Source organism: Falco rusticolus, chromosome 18 (genome assembly GCF_015220075.1).
Source record: "Falco rusticolus isolate bFalRus1 chromosome 18, bFalRus1.pri, whole genome shotgun sequence".
NCBI lineage: Eukaryota > Metazoa > Chordata > Aves > Falconiformes > Falconidae > Falco > Falco rusticolus.
The window spans coordinates 738,367-761,950 of NC_051204.1; the positions used below are offsets into that span (position 1 = coordinate 738,367).

At 47.4% G+C, this 23,584-nt stretch overlaps 2 protein-coding genes across 5 annotated transcripts in view; both read right to left on the reverse strand.

Moving 5' to 3' along the window:
* The window catches only part of KANSL1 (KAT8 regulatory NSL complex subunit 1), a 100,303-nt gene extending 94,216 nt beyond the window's left edge, over positions 1-6,087 (reverse strand). Inside the window, exon 1 of the mRNA XM_037411368.1 lies at positions 5,884-6,087. The gene's annotated coding sequence lies outside the window, so the exon portion shown is untranslated. The remainder of the gene's footprint in view (positions 1-5,883) is intronic.
* A 6,643-nt stretch (positions 6,088-12,730) lies between these two features.
* CDC27 (cell division cycle 27) overlaps positions 12,731-23,584 on the reverse strand; it is a 32,193-nt gene continuing 21,339 nt past the window's right edge. For 2 of the 4 annotated variants that reach the window (XM_037411173.1, XM_037411171.1), the window contains exons 13-19: positions 23,212-23,364; positions 21,781-21,989; positions 20,983-21,100; positions 19,763-19,891; positions 17,954-18,028; positions 16,394-16,574; positions 12,731-14,119 (exon numbers count right to left, since the gene is read on the reverse strand). In XM_037411173.1, coding sequence (XP_037267070.1) covers positions 14,037-14,119; positions 16,394-16,574; positions 17,954-18,028; positions 19,763-19,891; positions 20,983-21,100; positions 21,781-21,989; positions 23,212-23,364 — 948 coding nt within the window. In that variant the 3' untranslated portion in view covers positions 12,731-14,036. Of the gene's footprint in view, positions 14,120-16,393; positions 16,575-17,953; positions 18,029-19,762; positions 19,892-20,982; positions 21,101-21,780; positions 21,990-23,211; positions 23,365-23,584 lie in introns of those variants that run through there. The other 2 variants (XM_037411175.1, XM_037411174.1) reach the window with 1 other exon arrangement.

Genomic DNA, 23,584 nt, shown 5'->3' on the forward strand with positions numbered 1-23,584 from the left:
GACAGCTCTTTAGGAAGCCAGGATGCAATACCCTACTACAGCATGCATACCTCTGATTTTTTTTTTTTTTTTTTTAAATCTACCTTGAATTCAGTTCAGCTAAAAAGCAGAAGCAGCAACAAATGCATTTTCATACTGGAACATAAGGGGGAGGCCAAACTGTTGTGGAGGAAGTTAAAAGAAATTCCTGTGCAATAAAGTTTCGAATCTCCTGTTCTTTCTGCACTGCAGAATTTTCTGCTATTTGAAGGATGTCTAACCAGGAGCAGAGATCTCTGGCGTGACAGGCCAGTACAGATCTGGATCTTCCTGCAGCAGACTCATCTATAGCTTTCATCATTCAACCCAATCTGGTGATGATGTAGCAAAAATTGATGTGCAGCCTGAAGTAATACAGCTTTGGCCTCTGACACATACATTTTCACAGTCCTTCCAGCCTCTGCTTTCCATTCAGAGTAGTGCCACATCTCCCCCAGGTCACCCAGCTACTCTGGTGCCAGGCACACTTGCACACGTGTCCCTCACACAGCTCCGTTACTACTCTTAAGATGGGTTTGTCGCCCTGCACGAACACGAGGGAGCTCTCCCCAATGAATTCACATTTTCACAGCATCATCCTTTAAGTCTTTCCTTAAAGTCACCCTCTTCTGCAAAGCATCAAGAACATACAAACCACAGAGTTCAATATATGGTGAGCATTAGGTACCCATCTACCCATACCTGATCGTTACCTTGCCTTCCCCACGTGCATTCATAGCCTCTACCTATTAATCCTCATGACTTGCTTTGAATGTACCCGCCTCAGAAGTTTAACAGTCTCTATACAATAAGTATAAGCGTAGCTCTACGTATATTAATGGATATATTAGGACACATGAAAGGAGACTTCTGAGCCTGCAAAAGTGCTAGATTAGTTTGAGAAACATCCAGAAGGCAGAGAAGATGATGGCTGCCGAAGAACACAGTGACAAGACTCCCTACAGATACAACTGCAACTTTTGCATCTTCACTCGCAGCCTCATTAGATATCCTAACAAAAAAGCAGCAGACTCAAACATCAGTGGCCACAGACGCTTCAGAAGATGCAAGACTTATCTGTACTTAGCTTTAAACCAGACAAGCTGTAGCAACAACAAGAGATTCTTGCAGTGATCATTGCTCTTCTGATATTCTTCAACAATAAAGAACATCTCCGGTCATGGTAAGAAAGGCACTCCTTCGCTATGACAGACACAGCGCATCCCAGCCAGCTATTCTGAAAATGCTCACTAAGGAGGAAAGAAAACGAGCAAAGTCATTGAAAAACAGAAGGCAGAGCCACATGAAGGCAAGTAGCGCTGAGGGTGGTAGATCTCGGCAACCGCAATACCTCCCTGCTCAGGCAGGTACCTGTTCTACTGACATATCCCAAGGCCAAGCTACAAACCTGGTTCTTCCTTGGAGGCTTCCAGATCAATGGATTAAATTCCAGTTTGGTCAATATAAACTGGAAATATATTACTCTCTAAAAAAGGCAAGTGACCCACTTAAGTAATGCTGCTCGTTTGAAAACCTCCTTAGTGATTTAGACCAAGCCATTTGACACAGACATTCAGCGTTTCAAGGACAACACACGTTGCTTGGTCATGTATCGGAGAGCCTGCTCCATAGGACATCGGCACCTCTCAAGGTCACAGCTCTACTGCTACCCAGGCTAGGGGGGACGTTACTTTAATCTGCTGTGAAGTTAAGGGGCATTTGTTATTATGACATAGTAATAAGCTGTTTTGAATCAATTATAGTTTCAGCTGCAAAAGTGTATTTATACTGTCTCCACCGTGAAATGTATTTCTATGGTTTCCATAGGGATGAGAGGCTGGGAACATAAGACTATTTAACGAAGGTAACAAACAAACTTCACCACTGTATTTTTCAGTCCCTGTCAAAGACATTGGCAGTGTCATGCCAAAGTACTCGAATACTCCATGCTGTTGCATCAGACCAATGCACTGAAGAACTGACTTCCCCAAGTCCTCATGGGAACTTCTGTTTGTACCAGTTTGGGGAACACAGCAAAGTACTTTCCAAAAAAGGGATGGCAGGCTGAGTACTCACAACAAGAAAGCACCCTGAATTCTTAAGCCATCCAACTGGGGACCAATAGCCAGGTTTTAATCAACCTGTAGAGGGTGAAGCATCCAAACCCACATTTAGTCAAAACCCCACATCACGCAGGTCCCCGTGAATGGCCCACAATATCATCATGTTGGCTTAAATCCATCCAAAACACATGTATGAAACTACACAAGAGTTGCAGAAGTAAGCCACTGATCCCATCAGTTTTCTTGGGTATTTGCTCAAGAAACACCATGATGGCAGTAATTAAAGCAATGCCTTTTTATGGAAATCAGTACGTTTTGTGAAGAGTATGTGGCATGATCCCAGACATTTAAAGATGTGAGCAGTGAAGTAAAATACAAATGAATAGCAGAGTAAGTAAGGTGACAGCACACTTAAAAGTTACATCCTTCCATTTCAGGTTATAGGTAGTTATATCATGGGAAAGGAGGAAGAAAAAAAAAAAAAAAGAAAGAAAAAAAGCAGAGAGGAGAAGCAAATGTGATCTTGCATTAAGCATGTAAAAGCCCATGTCTTACAAAACCCTGAGACAGAGACTAACCAAGTTTTCGGGACCAACCCTTCCAAATCTCACCACCAAAATACACCTTATGGGCTTTGCTTAATTACAGCACAGACATTTCGTGCTTGCGTTCCCACTGCTAGGGGAACCATTCTGTTCCACTGTATGACAGACAAACAGATTAAGGAGTTTTCACGTAACTAAGAGCTAAAAGAATTAGTCAGGAACCCAGCAACTGGTAACAAGCAAGGATGCGCTATCAGCGGTATGGGCCTCAGAGGGAGGACAGACTTACACCTGCTGTGCAATTCAACCCTTCCTCCGTCTTCCAGTTGGAAAGTCTTGAAGTACTTTCCTTTATCCATGAGCCATGGATAAGGCTCGCAGAAAGTCTTCATAGATTTGACTCACACCAAATCCTGCCCCTCGCAAGTCAACAGCAAACCTGATACCCAAGACCAGCCTCTAATCGCTGCTGACGCTGGGACACGAAATTGCTCCCTCTGCCACAAGCAAACCTAGTGGTGACCTTAAGAGTCTCCATTCATGAACTCACGTTATAGTTGTCATCTTCACAGGGCTTTTCTCAGATCCACCAACAGGAGAACTAGTTTCTATTTCTGCTGTAGGGCACCTGGAACAGTTCTATCTGTGTTTGGATTTCCAGAGTCAGAGAAAAAATTACCACACTATTGGTAGCTGCTTATAATTCAGTTTAATCCCAAACTGGGGCAGCAGTTTAACCGGACTGAAACACAGTCAATAAGCTGGATATTACATTATTTATTCTTTTGGTCATGCTCTAGAGTCACCTAGCATTTTGAGATCAGAGCTGTGCTCCGAGAGCTTCTGTTCCAGAGACAGCACAATCCGCAAGTCTCTGAGCCCTGAGTTTCAGGGCTTCACGCAAATTCCTCAGCCCCAGCCAAATCCACCTGCCTTCAAACCCTCAGCAACGCAGGCAGACACCAGCGATCATAGGTGGAAAAAGTCAAGTCCCTACATGCTCTCCTTGTTAACGATACTTCCTACGACAAGTCTAGCACAGGAGAATTGGTGCCCAGATGACCGCAGGGAAACAGCAACGCAAGGCACAAGGTGGCGAGTCCCCACAGCACAGAGGGCTCCGGACCAGCACGCTTGGCAGACGTTTTTTCCCTGTGCCCATTAGATGTGAAGGGCCAGGCAGATATTCCTGCTCCTCTGCTCTGAGATACCCGCAGCTCCTCAGAGGGGAGGGGGGGTTAAGAGCTGTATAAAACTGAAGGGCTATAATGGAGTTGCTCTCTCCTCTGATGAAAAAGCATTGCAAACTGTGACAGTAAGATTAGGTGCTAGGCTTTGAGCACAAGTCAGGGATACAGTTTACAAAAGCACTCAAAATATGTCCTAATCAGAGGTTTAAAGCAATTGGCACAGGAACAGATGACATGCTCATACACTCAAAGAAGAAAAAAAACAAAACCAACAAACAAGGCCCAACTAGATCCTCACCACAAGAGGCAAGTGCCTCTAAGCAAAAATGCCGAGTTGACGTGACAGCCCGACACGACAGTCTGCACAACCTCCTCGGTACACCCGCCTGCAGACTTAAGCGTGACCCACCGCCACAGGCACACCTCCTTCCCCTCGGCTCCTGCCGGATGGTGGGAAGCAGGAGGATCCCAGTGTTATCCTCCCACGTGCCCATCCCCAACCCGCTCCGCTGGAGTGAGTACGTGCCTTCGGTGCCCCCCCCAAATCCAAAGCTGGGACTCCCATGTGGCCTGGCTGCCACATGGCACGAGCAGGCCCTGCAGCTTTCCCAGCCATCAGCACAAAGGTGATGCTGTCCCTCCATTCCACAATGGCTTAAGCACTCTTAAATTTTTACTTTTTCACTCCTTCAAGTTTTCCAGACTGAAGCACGAGGCTAACGAGCTCATGTTCAGAATCAGAACATTTTCTTAGCCAGAGCAACGTCACAGTTGACTGGCATAGACCCTCGCTAGCTGCCACACACACCAAAGTCGCGGGGCTGACAGCACCCTGGGGCTACGCAAGCACCCACACGGGTGTCAGGCTCCACAGCCACATGTCAAACCCCCTTTCAGCCACTGTATCAGCGTGTGGCACTCAGGGAACAAGAAGCCGTTCCCAGAGAAGCTATCTGCCGGCTTCCTATCAGTTTCAGCTGGAGCTGTAGGAACACAGACTTCCAGGAAATTCAGTGATAACCTCCAAAACCTGTAACAGGGAGATTTAATTCCTTTTTTAAAGCCCACATAACAACTTACTGTTATTATGTGTACAAAGAATAAGAGCCTTTACTGTTGTGTTAGCCAACTGGAGATCAGATACCAGAGCAGATTTGTCTAAGGTCAGTATGACAGGATTGAGTAAAGATTTTTGGTTTTCCCATTACAAGAGAATTTGTCTAGATTCAGCCTCCATAATTGGTCTAAAGTCAGGCTGCTTTGGCTTGTAGATTTATGAAAAGGAAATATCCTTCCCCTCAGTGCATCCCTGTAGGTTTTATTCAGCTTCACAGAACTTGATCGCTGTACCTGGGCGTTTAGGACACAATTCTTAAACTGTAATAACATCAGCAAGGCAAGAGGTGACTTTTCAACACAAGTGTCAGTAAACCCTCACCACCCTCTGCTCCAGACCCAGAAGAGCTACGGCCACTTCACACACAGGGAAGCCAGAGGCATGGAAACATGAGCAGGAAAACCCAGGTTTAGACCTTCAGTTTTCACGGGACAAAGCTGAGACCACTCTGACAGGTACACGCAGAACTCTCCTGAGGCGGTATGTCCATGGATAAACCAGATAATACCAGTGATACCAGCAAGTCAAAAGGACGCAACTGATGTAAACCTGGAGTTTAAGGATGTACGCAGTTAGGGGGGGAAACCAAAGTAGAGGATCTTTCTTTTTCTGAGCAAGCCATACCTTGATGTCTCGATGCCATCACATGCAAGGACAGGTAACCAGGAAATACATACGTGCGCTCCCGAGAGGAGGCTGCACATCTCTTCGCCTACCAACGGGCACCAGAAGAGCTTTGGAGAGAGAAACACCCCACAAGCGCGGATGAAGCCACCCTCTCCGCCACAAACCTCCATTTTAAAGTCTCACATCCACCAAGGGACCGCGTGTGGGGGGCTCCCAGCTGGCCCCACGCCCCCAGAGCCCAGCACAGTGCCCACGAAGGTGACTGGGCTGGCAGGGGACTCGGCGGGGCTGGGGACCGGGGCCGGTGGTGGGGGGCACCGTACCTTGCCGGGCATCTTGGCGGGGCCCATCCTCAGCACCTGCGGTCCAGGTGGCGGCACGGCACGGCCTCCGGTGCTTCCAGCCTCCGCCGACGCCAGGAGGGTGTGCAAGTTTCTTATTTATTTACTTGAGGAGGCGGAAAAAATCGAGGACCTGGGGAAAGAGGGGGCTGTCAGCAGGGCTGGGGGCACAGCCGGCCGGCACCCACCACCCCGGACCCTCCGCGCCCCCCCTCCCTCCATCCCGCCCCGGGCCGGCGGGGACGGGCCCCGCAGCACCCGCAGGCCGGCCCGGGGGTGCGGGGGCTGCCGCCCCCGGATCCTTCTAGAAGCCCCCTCGGGCCGTGCCTCGCCTCCCCGGGCTAAAATGGAGGCACGGGGCGGGAGCGGGGGGGGGGGGGGGGGGGGGGTCCCCGCTCCGCACGGAGCCGGCCCGGCCCCCCCGGGCAGCGCGGCGGGGCGGAGCTCTCCCGGCGCCCCGGGCCCTGCGGCCGGCCCGCGACGAGACCCGGGCCCCAACTCGGCGGGCGGAGCCACCGCCCCCACCCCCGCCCGGCCCCCGCAACCAAGTTGCGGGACGGCGGCACGGCCGTGGCGGCGGGGAGGGGGAGGGGGGGGGGGGGGCCGGGCCACTTGGCCTGGCGCTGCCCGCGGGCGGCGGCCGAGGAGAAAGGGGGGAGGGGGGGGGGGGGGGGGGGGCAGGGGACAAGCCCTGCTCGGTGCCGGCCCCGCTCGGAGCCAGCTCGGCCCGCGCCCCCCCACCCCGGGCCACCCCGCACCGGCGCCTCACCCCGCACCTACCTGCGCCGCTCACCCAGCCTTGAAGTGGGGACCTTCCGCCCTCCCCCGCCCCCATTGGCTGCGCGCGGGGCATGGGCCTGCCCCATTGGCCATCGGCGCGTCAGTCAGCGCCAGGGGGCGGGGCGGGCGGTGATTGATGCCGTGCCGCGGCTCGCCCCCTGCCCGGCACCCCCCGCGGCCCCCCCCCGCCCCGCGCCCCCAGCCCCCCCGCCCCGCGTCCCCCTCCGCCCCGGCCGCCCCCCCGCCCCGCCCCGGCCCCGCTGGGATGCCCCGGGCGCTGGGCCGCCCTCCCGGGTCCGCCTCGGGTCCGCCCGGGCCGCGGGACCGGCGGGCGGGGGGCGGGGGCGGCCCCGCCGCGGGGGCGGCGGGGGCGGCGGGGGGGGCGCCCGGAGGAGGGGAGGAGGGGCGCGGCGGCCCCACCGCCGGCCCCTGGCCGTGAGCCGCGGGGGGATGCGGGGCGTCCCGCGGGCCACAGGCCACTCCCGACCGGCGGGGGACACGGGGCGCACGTCCCGCGGGTCCCGGGGTGCGCTGGCCTGGCGGGGCACCGGGCGTCCGGCCCGCGGGGGGCGCCGGCTCCTGGCCCGCGGGTGACACCGGGCCCGGGCCCGCGGGTGACACCAGGCCCATAGCCCACAGGTGACACCGGGCCTATAGCCCGCGGGTGGCACGGGCTCCTGGCCCACGGTGGCACCAGGCTTGTGCCCCATAGGTGCCACGGGCTCCCAGCCTGTGTGTGCCACCAGGCTCCTGGCCCACAGGTGACACAGGCTCCTGTCCCACAGGCCGCAACACATTCGTGTCTCACAGGTGACATGCATGGTCTGCTGGCCCACGGACTACAGCAGGTTCCTGGCTCACAGGTGACACAGGCTCCTGGCCCACAGATCACACCACGCTCATGTCTCACAGGTGACACAGGCCCCTGGCCCACAGGTCACACCAGGCTCCTGGCCCACAGGTGACATGGGCTCGCATCCCACAGGCCCTGTCCCATGGGTGACATGGGCCCTGCCCATGGGTGACACCGGGGCTGCAGGGGGCCCAGCAGCACTGCCCCATGTCCCCACACCCACAGCCATGTCAGGGCCGGCCCCAGCTGCCTGGTGGCTCCCGTGGGGCAGCGCGGCAGCGGATGCCCCTGTCCCTGTGACCACCACCGAGCTCAGGGTCACCTTCGGCATCACCCTCTTCCCCTGGGTGAGGAAGACCCTCCTGCTGGCATCTGCTGCAGCTCGTGAGGGGACACCGTGGCCGTGGCCTCCTCCAGCCACCTCTGCTGCTGCTTTTTCTTTCTGGCTTTCACCTCTTGCCCCGCCGCAGGGCCGGGCGTCAGTCCAAGTGGGGAGTGCAGGTGCCACAGGCCCCTCGGGACAGGTGCCCCCGCTCTCCACTGAAGGCTCTTCTGCCGGCCCAGGGTCGCTGCTTCCCTTCGGGACAGAGGAGCCATGGGCAGGGCGGCTGAGATGCTCCCAACACATCAGCATCACAAGTGACATCCTGATCCCCCATGTCCTGCTCCCCGGGAGCCCATGGGATATTCTGTGCCCTCGCCAAGCACCCCCAGCATCCGAGCAGTGGTGAGTTTGGTGGGTTGGAGCAGAGGAGGAGATTCCCACTGGTGGCTCCAGGTCAGTTCTACAGGATGGAGCACAGGAGATTCCCACTGGTGGCTCAGGGACAGGCCGCGCAGTGACCGGTCCCACTGAGGTCGGTGCCCCACAGCCCCCAGGCACAGGGGCCGGTGCAGCCGGGGAGGTGGGAGCCTTCCCGCACTGCCCAGGGTCACTGTGCGTAGCATTAGGCCCACGCCATCTTTCCCCTTCAGCTGGTGTTTCCAGCTTTAGGACCAAGAGGATTTTTCCACCATCCCTGTGGTGCAGGGGGTGCGGGGCAGCCTCTGGCCCTACTACAGGTAGCAGCCAAACCGTATGCAAAGTCCACAGATGCCCTGCCTGAAGCAGCTCCACTCACCGTCTCCCACGCAGACACCGTCCTCTGCCTCTCCTGCCCCAGGGAAGGCTGTTCTCCTATGGTGGTTGTAGCCAGGCCGTTTTTCCCAGTTATCCAGCAAAATCCAGCGCTCGGCCGTATTCTGCAGGTGGCTGCAGGCGACACGCGGATTGCCTCTGCGCAGGGCTCCAAGGTGGGTGCGGCAGATGGACAAATAAGATGGACAAAAAGCCACAAATGGGAATCTCCTCCTGTGCTCCGTCCCACAGAACTGACCCGGAGCCACCAGTGGGAATCTCCTCCTGTGCTCCATCCCTCACATCCTCACCCAGCGCAATGGGGCTGAGAGCGAAGCACCTGCCAGAAGGTGCCTTCTCTGAACCTGTTGGGACACACGAGAACACACAAGGGGCAGAAGGCAGCAACTAACCCCCTTCTCTTCTTTAAACTCACTTTCCAAATGTCCCAATGACACAGAATTTCTGTTCTGCACACATCACATGTGGATATGAACTGCTGGATTTTGGAACAGGAGGAGATTTTTAACTGATAAAATGTCTGAACGTAAAGATTGTTAGAAAGGAACTTGTGTCTCCTTCCTGAATGTGGTTTTCTGGGGTATTTTTGATGGAATTGATCTTCGAAAGTTGGGGGTTTTTTTTGCTGATATTTCCCTTATTGGTACCATTGGGATATTTGAAATCCTTCCCATATTTGAGGCCAAATGACATAGTCTGTCTGGGCCAGGAGAGCAGGTCCCCAGTGAGAACAGGTCAGAACCTCACACGAGGTGGGGCGCAGGACACCCAGCTCCCAATGGATGGACCAGAAACACAAATGTAGCCACAGATGAGGCATGTGGGCACCGGCGGATGCAGGAGCCGTCAGCACCCATGTTCACCCGTGCCACGAGGCTGCAGAGGCATGGGGGCAACCCCACTGAGCATCGCTCCTGCTGAAGTGCTGAGAAACCCAGAAAAGCCCCAAACTGGCCCAATCCCGGGTGAACGTGACCATTGGCTCTGGAGAGGGGACAGTCACCCCTCCATGCGCGCTCCTCTGTGTCTCATCAATCGCGGATCTCTTTGCAGCGGCTCCTTGGTCTCCTTCACCCTCACCAATCATGTTTCCATCTCCACTGGCTGCTCTGGGTCCAGCGTTCCCAGCCTGGGGTGTTGCTTCACGGCTGCCCAGCTGGATGCCAGGACACACAGGCTGGAGAGTCACATGCTGTCCGGGTCCAGTGCTGCAACACCAGGGAAGGGACCGGGTCCCCTCCTGTCCCCGCTTGTCCGGCTGTGCACCGCTCTGGGATTTCAAAGCAAGGAATATCTCCCAGGGTTTATATAGCAGCTGGACCCAAACTGAGAAAACACACTACACAAACAGCAATTTGAAAAGCAGACAGGCAAAAGAAGCAGAAGCCTTATTCTCTGTGTTAATATAATTTTAAACCCTGCTCCTCTGAGGATCAGGAATACAGGGCTTCCTGCCTTAGAAACCCTGTTCTGCTCCGTTAAAAAAAGAACAGATGAACCAGTGCCTGGTCCTGGACCAGGTCTTGCTCAAATGAAGTCCCTAATTTTGACGGAGTGGCAGAAAAGAGGGAGGTGACGCAGTAGCAAAGTTACTGATGAACCACCAGATGAGGCACCAGCAAGGAGCTGTAGGTGCTCACAAAGACCAGGTGCCAAAACCATCCCCGCGCTGGAAACCCTGAGCTATGAACAACCCCCAGCGCTGGCTGTGCTGCTGCCATGCAGGCAGGCACAGAACCCGGTGCTGCAGCTCGCAAGTCCAATGTCACTAATGCTTTGCCCTCCTCTGGGGACAGCTGCAGCTCAGCCTGCCATCAACGCTTCGCTTCGCCGCCAGGAAGCCTCCAGCCCAAATCGTCTGCGTTTGAGTCCACACGGAGAAACTGCTCCTGAGACACAGGAAGAATAACTCGGCTCAGAATAACTCGGCTCTCGCTGCCGAGCACGGAGCAGGGCGGGAAGTCGGCAGCAGAGCGGGGAATTTAACGGCGGGACTGCATTTGTACACGCAATCGTAAAAGTCCAGGATTAAAAGAAACATGGGGGAGGCAATGAGGTGTAGGGAAGGCTGAAGTTCAGTGTCATTTTTACAAACGTGGTGCTCTAAAAATTAGTGGATTAAGCTAATATCATGGACAAAAATGAGTGCTAAAAGCTTTAATCTAAGATGACTATACGCAGCAAGAGGCATTTCCACACGGCCACGAGCCTCAGCCTTCCCGGCAGGCTCTTCCTGAATGCACAGCGAGCTCCGTGATCATTTCTCTGCTAAGCTGACCACCACTGCAGCCACAAACGATGTCACGAGCCGCTACGGAAGGCAGAATAAAAAAGAAAACAACAACAAAAAAAATGTCTGTTCCATACCTGGGAGCTTCCTGAATCTCCTGTTGAGCTGCAGGACGATGAACAGAAATTTTCGGGAGCCTCAGTGCGTGTCCCTCAGCATCAGCATCGTGACCAGCTCCCCCAGTCTGTGGCAGCCCCACGGCACGTGCAGGGGTAACACCAGCACCGTGGGATGGAGAACGGCCCCCACGTGTCCCAAGGTGTGTCCTTGGTGTCCTCGGACCTCTCTCCAGCTCTGCTGCGCTTGCCCACCTCCTGAAGGATGAATCCCAACGCTGACCCAAAGGACCTGGGGATAAACCTGCTTTTAAAAGTAGTTTATTTGGATTTTCGACATCCTTGAATGAATCGCAAATATATTAACAGAAAAGACTTTTCTTTTTCCTAAGACTGTACAATTTTTGAAATAAAAAGTCAAGAAAAGCAAAAAAAAAAAAAAAAAAGACCAATTACATTGTTTCAATGCAAATAGTACACACCACACCCACACTTTCCATTTTTCCATAGTTTTGTTGTAAGAAAACGACAGTTCCCTAATTAATTTCAGTGAACACACTTGCTCTAACTTGGCTGCCAGAGTGCCTTCATGCTCGCCGTCCCCATCCCTGCCCCTCTTCAAAGACAGCAAAATTTTATCTATTAAATACTAATTTTGTGTATCTATCTAGAAGGTAAAATAGCAGCCTGGTCAAAATGTTACTTGAGATTCTTGGGAAAAAGGAAAAATCACTTTAAAGTATGATGTACATATAAAGCAAGGGACAGTTTTAAGTATTAAATCTTCCAGGTAGCATGAATACCCTTTGAACATCCCAGCTGAATTAAAAGCTCCTTCCAGGGTGTTGAAAGTTTTACTACAATTGTTCACAGGTTTTTTTGAGAGACCAAAAGAAAAGGGAAAAAGCCACCAAATTTCCTAGATCTCTGGTCCCCATTTAAACAACAGCGTTTGTTATGGGAAAGTCCTGAGAGCAGCACCTGCTTACTCTCGCTTTTTGCTTAGAAACTATGTTGGGAACCAAAAGGAAGCCAATTAAGATGTTAATTGGTGGCAATCCCACAAGTCCTGCCTCTGGACCGTATGCCGAGGTGCTGCTTGGAAATTCCTCCTGGCGAGGGACATGCTGGCAGCCGCGCGCGGGTGGGGACACGCCGGGACACTCGGGTGGCTCGAGCACAGCGGGCGACTCTGCCGCAGGTGCAGCTCTCAGGGGAAATCCGGATCCTGCGTCTTCCTCGGGAAGGGGAATCGCCCCGGAGTACCTATCCCCACAAAAGCAGTGCGAGATCCGGGACGCTCGAGCCAGCTGAAACATGTCATGATTTTCCCGTCAACTTATCCACCTTCCACAACCCAACACAAGCTGGTCAGAAGTACGTGGCAGAGCCACAAAGCTCCTTTAATATATTATTGTTTCTCAGATGCTAGAAATTCCTTTTCAGGCTATTAGGGAGAGTTTAAGCCTATTTTTCACCGTTTATCCTCCTACTTAAAAAAAAAAAAGTAAAAAATCAGAGATTTTTGCTCAGCACTTGAGAATTCTATCTTCAAGTTATAAAGGTGTCCGTGTGGCTCATGACCAGAGAGGGGCTGTTACAGATGATGTGCAAAACAAGGACAAAATTTAAAAAACTGAAGTTCTAAAGGTAACTAGAAGACCTCTGAAAACCAATACATTAAAAAAAAAATATTGACTGATTACAACAAATATGTTGCTATGAAATTTATATCACTCCCCATTTATTATGCATAAATTGCTCTTTAAAACTGCTCATATCATACACTTTTTTTATCATCACCGTATAAAGGGCACCAATTGCTGCAGAATGCTACAGAGAAAGATCGTTTTGGACTCATTAATGTGGCATAGCTTTTTTTTCTTGGAGGAGCAGCCCCTGTAGAAGAGGAAGGTGTTCCTAGAGTGAGAATCTTAACTAAAGGGGTGGGGGGGTGGGAAAAAAAAAAAGTAGAAAGATAGATAATTGCACATTCTTGCATCCTGCCTGGACCACACTTTACAAAAAGTTTTAAAAATGATACTAATCTCAGACTTTTATTTGATGTGTTTCGCTAAGGTTCTGATTGTATTAAGGCTTTCACAGTCTTACCAGTCTATCTGCTTAGAAACACTCAGTCCCTCTGGATTAAAGGGTTGATGTTACAGTTGTATCTATGTTTTTTGTCTCTTGATTTTGCCCTTCATTAATTTTTATTCTTAAAAAGGGAAGAACATGTCAAAGGGTGTATGAAAAACGACGCAAGGTGTTGCCAATTTGTTTCTCTGGAGCACAAAGTAAACACTGACCTTTCAGAAACTAGGTGAATAAATTAACTCTTGGTTAGAACACTAAAGTGTTTCATGAAAGCTTTTGCAATGTGATTCTCCTGCAATGTTTCCACTCCTACAAGTCTGCACTCTAAGTAGGGACACTGGGTATTTTATGTAGTCTGACGCACCCCCAGTCCTGAGCATGTGCATTGTGTTTGTTCACTGGAGACACTGCGGCTTTAAGGTCATTTACATTCCCTGGCATTTAAGTTACACTACAATATGCAAAAAACTTTAAGAGACTGTATTTGTCAACACTGTCCTTGAAGAATTTAGAAATGAGGTTCAGCACTCTGCTTACCAAGAAAGAACCAAACTAAGACACATTTCTGGAAAAAGAACAAGACACTTTCATTAGTACTATCCCCACATCTACTGGCTTCATTACAGCAAACCACAAGTCTTTCTTCTGTGACATTTTTCCAGCAAAAGGGAGTCCAAAAATAGCATTTCCTCCTCAGTCGCTTTCATAGATGCGTAGGAGCCAACTAGCCAGACTCGTAGCAGCTGAATATTGCACTGCCACTAACTCTGCGTACAGTTTAAGTCCGAGTGGTGTACTCATGGTGTCAGTAGAGCACAATGACAGTGCTGGCTCAGTGATGTGAAGACCCAGGATGCAAAGGAAGGGGAGAACACAATGGTACCAGTCACACACTCAAGCTCAGATACTGGCTTTTGGAGGTTAAAATTCATCACTTTCAACTGCGTGGAGCTGCGTGTCATCTGCATCTGTCATGCTGCTCTCTTGAGATTCGTCTGTGCCAACTTGAAAGAAAAAGAAACATAAAGTAGTCAAACACCGTGGGGCTGCTTCACGGCAAAGATCCCCCCCCCCTCAACACCAGCACATCAAAGGCGCAGTACCAACAGCTTTGGGCTTCCCCTCCAAATGCTTTAAAGCCATAGTGCTTTTCCCCTTTTGCTTCTAACACACTGACCCCTGCCAGCTTAATGAAGTCTAAACAAATACCTTTGGAAAGGAATTAACACAAAGCACATATTAACAAAACATGCTGCCTTCGCCATCTCCCATCAAAAATCTGAAATCTCAGACACCTGGTTATGTAGGGATTGGTACAGAAGGTTCCAAAATTGCTTTAGGAAGTTTAACCTTCCCATTCCTTCGAAACACACCAGCTGCCTGAAACACATATGTTACTCGCCCACTGCGTTAGGGACCACTCCATTTACAACCAATTAACGCTCAACTAGTAGTTTGGCAGCCTCTACTTGCTCCCTGCCAAGCACTGTGTAAGGGATGTGGCAGAAGAACCACTCTGAGTAGCTGCCCGCAGAGGTTTCTGATGCCCAGGGGTTACTCCGTTCACTCAGCTCAGACAATGGCTAGTTCAAAGCTTCCAGGAAAACCAGGTTACTACAGCTGTTTGAGTAACAACAGTGTGCAAGATAGGCATGTACACACTGAGAGGCTACCCTTAAATATGGAACTTCTAGGTTAAAATTAAAATGAAGGTAAATATCTAATGATGGTTGATGAGACTCTAATCTCCTTTCCACAGTACAATTAACTGTAGATTCCCAAGTAGCTAAGATGTTTCATGTGGAAACACAGGTGCCTTTTACTGCTTTAACGCAAACACTTCACAGGTTTCTTCACAGTGCACACAGCTGAGGCCCATGGCAGGCAATTTAATGCACAAAATGACTCATGCTAGCCAATATATCAAAAAGAATCCCCCGTCCCCACTACTACCTTAATTTACTTTAGCTTATCTCATGTATCCTAGGAGTTACTCAGCTGAGACTAGAAGAGTTGCACAGTTTATCTGTGTGGTCAGGGAAAATGAACTGCTCCGAGCCTAACACTGTTTTATTTTGTTTACAAGTTGCTAGGGTTTGGGGGGGTTTTGGTGGTTGGCTTTGTTTTGGTTTGTTGTTGGGTTTTGGTTTTTGTTTGTTGGTTTTTTTTTGGTTGGTTTGTTGTGTTTTTTTTTTTTTGTAATGTGTCTTGGTTCTGTGTGTGTGTGGCATTTGTTTGTTTGGGGGTTTTTCCCCTCCTTTTTTTGGGACATGGAATTGGCTTTTTTTGGTGTCACGCAGAAGTTTCAGGACTCTGTCTCCATCTTCTGGCCAGAAACACACCCAGCTCCCAGTAAGCCCATTTTAAGTCAGCCCAACTACGTATCAAGGAAAGAAAAACTCTTGACACTTGAGGAAGTGCAGCACAGGCCAAGTCTCCAGTATTAAAAAACACACAGTGCACAGGATCCATGAAACTCAATGTGATACACAGCAGGAAAATGTGACAGCTTTTCCAGCTGAAGATTCAGAACTGCAGCACATAGAGCGAGTTTTCTATTCTAATAGATGTGTGCTATTTTCTTCTTGGGAGGAAAAGAATTAAATTGCTTATTAGTGTTTATTTTCTATCACTATTTCAGTCTGCATCAAGGACATCAATATTTACTACTATCCATACTTCACAGAGCTACCCATGCTTCACGGAATTTAAGCTTATAATAAAAAGTTAGAAGAGAAACCCATGCCATTCCTTTTTGTGGATTATTCTCAAGCAGTCCCATGGAAGTGTAGTATTTCCTCTTGATTCAAATGGAACTACTTCCATGACTCTCATCAAAAGCTACCTTTTATGTTTAGCTGACCAAATATTTTTACCCAACACCCAGATTGTTAAACTTTTGACAAAGCCTCTACAAACAATTTCAGCTGCCATTCAGTAACCTCGAAATGATTTGATGCTTCTGCAAGGAAAGAGCTTTGGGCTCTGGGAACATCTTGCTCTCCTAGGATACTATTAGCCAACCACTATTTGTACAAATTTGCAGTAGTTATTATCTCAGTCCTGCTTCATCTACAGATTCTAAAGAAGTGTCACAATCCTTTATTTCAAGCTTACTGTAGGAAGCACGAAGGAATTCTTCAGAATGAAGAGCCTCTGGAGGCCTTACTTGGCGAGCAGTGAGGCTGAGGAGCACGTTTCACTTGTGAAACCCATGATTCCTCTCACCACCTAAGTGGAGATACCTCCTTGAATGACAACAGGTTGGAAATACAAACCTGATTCATAGGGGTAACATTCACTGATTTGCTCTTCTTGAGTTATTGGCTCCTCATCATCTGGAAGGTAACGTTTATCAATGGCCTCTTTAATCTGGTTATTGGCTCCTTTGGGGTCTAAGTCCATTGCCCATGAGAAATTCATTAGGGCCAAATGTGTTTGACCCAGTTTTTTATAAACCTAAAATAAAAGCATAAAAGGCTGCATTTGCATGAAGTTGCTACTTGAAGGTTTGGACAAACACACACAATACCAAGCCACAGTTAAAACTAGTATTTTATGAAAAGCAACAGAGGGTGGATACGACAGATTTGTTATGAGTCCCAAGGGAAACGGCAAACATGTGGAGAAAGAGCAAGCAAGTGTTTCTATTTAAGACTTGAAAGAAATTTAAATTAAACTAGCAGCTGACAGATTCAAGAAGATAAGGAGGTGGATCTTCAGATACAAGTTGAAGCTTTGGCACTCTGCAGCAGGGTGGGGTAAGAGCTATCAGCGTACATGTTTTGCTTTGTCTTACCCCCTCACCACTCTGAGTTTGAGTCATCATAACCCCAAATCTACTTCTAGCTCAGGAGAAGTCCAAAAAGTCTCAGATTTCTGATGTCAGAGGCCCAGAGCACAGGCTGGGGAAGTATCCCCACATGCACACACTAATGTTAATCGCTCTTCCCTACAGCTCTCTTACCATGAACTAGCAAAGGCATGACACACTGTCAGACAAATTTTTGATTTGACTCAGCATGGCTGTTCTTACATCCTCAAGGAACATTTTTACTGTCATTGGCAGGTGGACAAAGTAATGGGACATTAGGTGACACCTAGCTTGTCCTGCTAAACTGAACAGCAACATTTTCAAGACAGCACCGCGGTGCAGAATCCAGCCCATGTTTGAACTTGTCACTGTAACTTACACTGAAGCTTTCCTTACCATTAAGGACAGATGAGCAAGTAATTTACCTGTGTTAAGCATTTAAACAGTGAAAGTACTTAAGTTCACCAACAATTTCTGATACAGTGCACTAAAGTGTGATTCAACATTTTAGCAGCTACATGTGCAAATAGCCAACACTGCTGACTGATGGATGGACTATCCCTCAAAATTTTAAGGATTGCCACTGAAGGCATCATTGCTATCATATTGAATCAAGTCTTGACAGAGTTCCATTTTCAGGGAAAGATACAGTGGTTATGTGCACAGCCATATATCTCTCTTCAGTGAAGTATCTTGATCAGGATCAATTTCTTGCTTTTTAAAATTATCTTTCAAGTTGAGAGTGGTGAAATCAAAGCAGGTAAATAACACCACCACTGGCTTAAGTTATTTTTTTCTTGGTTTGTTTTTCAAGAGCTGAAGGCTGCTCCAGTAATAACTGTCTTTTGCATTTAAAAGCTGATACATAATGAAGCTGTGAGCATTAAGTCTTATTTAAAGCTTTGGGAATTTTTAGAATACTGCTCCAAATGGAAGCAGCTTATGGACCAGCATCAAATTTTCTCATTAGGTGTAAATTTCTGCAAAGGAAACCAAAAGATGACAGTCAAGTTTTTTTACTCACCTTTCCTATTAAAAAGTAAACAAGAGACTCTTTGGGAACAATCTGTTTCAGTTCTTCAAGTTCTTGTAAAGCAGACTGAAAAGGAAGAAGAATGCTTACTAAGCACAAGCTAGCAGTCTGCAACCAGTTATGACATTACTGAACTGTGAATGCACTAATGTGGTAAAAAAAATATACTGGCATTTACACAGAGTATATTCCATCAAGAACAACAGTACACTCATGAGAAACATCTAAAATTCCTTTTACATTAGTTTCTCATTTAAAGACTGTAGCGTTATCATAGCCCCATTATTACAGAAATAGAGTAAGTTTATAGGGCTTTGGTCTCCTACAAGACTTTTAACAACTCTGACATAAAACACCCCCATCAGCCCCAACAAAGCATTATAGGGTAGAAGACAAGGCACTGACAGTGTATTTACAGTGGGCGCTTCCTTCAGTACACGGAGCTTTGGAAACACTAAGAACATCGGGGCATTTTGCACTGATGTGCCGCTCCCAAGCCTGTGCTTTTGGAAGGTTCTGGTTTTACATATGTATCTGTGGACGTTTACAAATGATGACTGTGTTTATAATAGGCATTAGAAGTCCAAAATATTTAGTGAACTTCTACTTTTAAATTAATTGTTGACAGTGGAGAAGTTTATTCTGCTGCGACAGTAACTTGGCATCATTATTAAATTCTACCTAAAAATATTTAGCCTGCAGTTTGAAATAAACACTGCTTTTAGCGATCAAAAGTTCTGCTCCACCCTCTAAACCTTATTCATGTGAAGACAATGTCAAGTTAGGGCTTGCTACATAAAGGGAAGCGTACGTCTGCATTTATTTACCTACCACTAGACAAATTTATCACACTATCAAAATTCTCTTAGCACTGGTGCTAAATGCCCAAACTATTTCATTAAGTTTTACATAGTTTATGTGAACAGCATAATTTTAGTCTTACAAGTCTCAGCCTGACAAAGAAACAAGAGTCCAAATGTTTTATTTCCTAAAATACCATTTCACCCTGGTCAACAAGTTTCTTATTGCCCCTGCACTAGTGAAGGTAGTGAACTATTAAGATTTATTGTTCTTCCTCTTGTGTTCATCTTCTGCTTTTCGATTTTAAAAACCATCTACAAATAGGCACTTCATCAAGTCCCTAATCTTAATACATTTTATATTTAATTGGTTCAGTTATGAATTTTCAAAACCAAGTTCTAAGTAAAGTTTTCCCTTTACACATGGGCGCTGAAGCCAGGTTTCAGGAACCAGGCTGCAGTTTGTCTTCTGTGGCCAAAACCCAGAGGACAACGGTCACTGGAAAGATCTTCACTCATTTGAAACGGGGGACAGCTCCGCAGGGGATCAGGACAAAGGTGCTCAGCTTCTTAGTTTTCACTTGACCACCCAGCTTTTGAAATAGCTGGTTCTTATTGCTGTAATCTGTTATGGAGCCGTTTGCCAAGGTTTTGTTTTTTTTTTTAGTAATTTAGTATAAACTCATGATAATACAGCCATGCATTGGTGACACCCGCAGTAGGTTCCCCTTCTTTCCATTCTTTTCCCAAGGTCAGACTAAAACAATATTAAGAAAGCATCAACAATCAAAACCTTTGTAACAAGGGAACCTTTGTTCCCTTGGCAAAAGGTGGCACTTGTCAAAGCAAATGCTTCAAGACAGGCCAACATCCCAGGCTCTTCCTGCGAGCCCTCATGCCACCCAGTGAGAACCTGTAACCATTTTGCTTCCAGTGTCCCCATTACCAACTACAGCAATTTAAAGATAGCTTAAGGTTGTCTACATGCACCATGTCTTACCTTGTATTTTTCACTTGCAAATAATACAGAAGCTCTATGGAATTTGCATAGCGGGTTCTTGGGGTCAATGCTAATAGCTTTGTTTAAAGTATCCAAAGCCTTTTCAGATTTTTTCAGTGCATGCTGTACCTATTAAGAGAAAGGAAGAACAATTTTAAAAGGGAAACTAGCAGCTTATCTACTAGACAAGAATAAATCCGTTTGACTACATTTACTTATAGTATGTTCCTTTAAAAAAAAGAAAATATTTGTCCAATTCTAGATAAAGTCTTAACAAGTTTTCTTACAGGAAGAAAACCATACCTCATCTCCACCTCAAAACATTCTCCCCACCCCACAGCTTAGAGAAATCATTTAACCTTTGGCCGTGAGTGAGCTCAATGTCTTTCTCTGTACATAAGCGAGCTGCAGCCATCACCCCTGTAGGATCTGACAGTGCTTTGCTGCCACGTAGAAGGCAAACGAATGGCAGCAGGTAGCCATCCATCACAGTGACACAGCCTTCAGTCACCATCACAACTACCAGAACTGCTTCCCAGCTCTGTACACAAGCACTGGCTGGAGCGAGGCCGCCGCTTCCAGGGACGTGGTAGCGGACGGATGAATAACCAAGTCCCCCAGTAGCCCTGTCCATTTAACTGAACGGCTGGTGGCTGCAGTAGCCACCTCCCAAACTTCACTTGGCATGAAGTGGCTTAAGTAGGAAGTTGTCACATCTACAAGCAACTGGAACAAGGGCAAAGTGGACATAACAGCCAAAAAAACCCCCAAACATACTGCACCCTGAAAGGTGAGACAGAGCACCTTTGCATTTATAGAACTGGAAGTGCTGGTCCAAGTGCATGCAATAGCAATTAAAAAAAAACACACACGTAATTTCTTACATACTAAACACCCCCCACCACCACCCCAAAATACTCTATTCACGTTAATACCTGCCCACAGTCTCGATTTTCATATCACTACTATTTTGGCTGACTCAAACATGATGTGACAGTATAATTTCATTACAGGTTAAAAGTAGCTTGAAGGGAGAGAAGTGTTTCCTTTCTGACATATTAACTCTGTGGTTATTCATTCATATGGCACTTAAGATCCTCCAAGAGGTACTCTGAACTTGGGCTTTTTTGCTAAAAATGTTCAGTATGACTTTCCCCACTGCAAACAAAGTACAGAGGCAGATTAAAAGACCATGATAGGGTTAAGTTAAATCTACTTACCACTCCAATGTGACACAGTAAGACTGAGCTCTGAGGATTAATATCAAGTGCTTTCTGGAAATGCATTTCTGCTAGACTGAATTTTTCCTGTTTGTAATAAATCATTCCCAATCCGTACCTGCAAGCAGAAAAATAGTTCTGCTAAGAGAGTATTCTAATCAATCTAGTCTTTGCCAGCGAATATGATCTGGCAGAAATGGTCTATACTCTTGCCAACCCTACCCAGGGTGGGAAACAATTTATTGTGGGAGAAAAAGCTACGTCTATAATTGTCTTGGGTTGTTTGTTTTGGTTTTTTTTGTCAGTTGGGTAGTTTGAAGAATCTACATTCAATACCACAGGAAGACTGGTGAACAGCTACAAAGTAAAAAGCAGACAAAAATTTCTCAAGACTAAGTGACTTACACTAGCTTACACTAGATCTAACTTTTACTGCTTTTTATTTTTTCCACATAAACAGCTGTAAAAATCTAACTGTATCCTAAGGTGTAAAGGGACAAATCTCTCATCTCTCCAACTGCAAACAAAGAAAGTTCAACCTAGCTGCACAGAACAAAATAGCTGGGGTAATACAGCCAGGAAGATCTGTGGAAACCAAGAGAACTCTCATGTTTTGCCCTCCTTATGGAAGTAACTGTTAAAAGACGGGGCCGGCATCTTCTGCAGAAATAGCTTTGCTCTCTGCTTAGAGAGAAGAAGTGGTAGGGAAAACTACATCAGCGGCAGCATCCGGAATATGTATCTCTGAAAGGAGTTCTTTATCACAATGCAGTAGGAGAACAATGAAGCAAAACTTACCATGCATTGTAGTGTCTAGGGTTGACTCTGATCGCATTTCTGAAACAAGCTAATGCTTTGTCTAGTTCTTCTGTCAACACAAATTCGTGCCCCAACAGGGTGTAGGCATAAGCATAGTTTGGATCAACCTGAATGGCTCTCTGGAAGAACTTGATTGCAATGTCATGTTCTCGTTGTAAGCTGAAACAGTTTCCTGCAGCGCACCAAGCCTAGTAAAAACAGCATTGCAAAATTAGCACGCTTTTTACAACTCAGGGTGACTAAATTTGAGCTGAACAAATTCTTCCGCACTGCTTTACATAATTATATATAACTTCCTCACAGGTTAAAAAATAACAATAATAAAAGTTAGTTAAATCTCATTCCTGAGAGGCAGATAGGCCTAAATACACCTTATAGCTACACAAGCTGAAATACAGAAATTGAGAATCTAAGGACAAGAAGTTTGTGCCAATTAGATACTTCAATGACTGAAGGTTTTGAAGCTGTTGAAGAGGCTAGAAATAAAACATCTAAGATATTTAAGAATAATGAAGGGGGAGACAGTACATTCACTCTTCAGCTCCCTCCAACTGACAAATCTGGAAATCTGCAGAGCAACAATTTTAGCAACAACCTCCTCTCCCTCCTGCTCAGCAACCAGCATCGAGACTGTAAAGCATCACAGCCCAGGGTCCCTTGCTTTCCCAAATTTTTTTATCACCACTGTCGAACTGTTCACTCCTTGTATCAGAATCTGCATTTTCTTCTCTCCAGGATACCTTACTACAACTACCTCATTGTTTTTGATTGCTCTACTACTAGACAAGTTAACACCGCAACAGGATTCTCTCCTCCAACAGGAAGAAAATCCCAATATAATCTACAGTTTTCTCAACTCTGTTAAGAACATTTAAACATGTATACATCTATTACTTCTACTGTGGCACCTGTTAAAAGATGCCTTGCTTTTTGCATATCATGACTTTATGTTGCCATACACTCTGCAGTTTAATAGACTTTGGCATAAAAATGTTCAACGTTATGTCTGAAAATAAGTTCTAGAGCAAATATGTTTTAAGTGCCAGTGAATTAACTACAGCAATTAAAAGGTGGTACAGGAAAAATATTCCTTTTCTTTGCATACTTGCAGCAGCAGGGGTGACAGACTAACCCATGATCTTCCTGGATGAGTGGTGCCAATGCAAATTTAAATAACCATTAACAGATAAAAGGTTTCAACCTGTTCCATGTGAGCTGATATTCTAAGAAACCATTTCAGGCATCATCAGTTCAACAGATAATCCTGCCACCTCCCTCTCCAGTTTTGCCACGCAGTTCTCACAGGAGAATACACTTGAACTAGATCAGAGCTCAGAGCTTTGCTCTGAATCATTAGATTTTGCCCCATACAGCTACCCTCTTCACACACAAGACCACAGCATTTTATACCTCTGGTGAGTTTTTATCCATGTCCGTCAAATCCTTTGAAAGAACTGAAAGAGCAACATCTTTCTGCAGATGCCACAGCGTAGTCGAATAGATCTCCATGCCTTCTACTCTGTAGTTTTCAATCCTCCTTACTTCTGAAAATATTCTCTCAGCCTAGAGAACAGAAATTAAGCTTAAAACAAAATTCCACACACCAAAGCAGAGTGCATAGGTCAAGGTTAGTTCAGACTGAGCATCCTCTTTGCTTTCTAAGTGTACTACGGAGAGCTACAGGTCCTGTAACTTCCTCTTCAAGCAAAGGAAGCTACTGAACCCTAGCACAGATGCCAGGAGAAGCGCAGCCATCCCTCCCCACCGCTGACTCCGATGACAT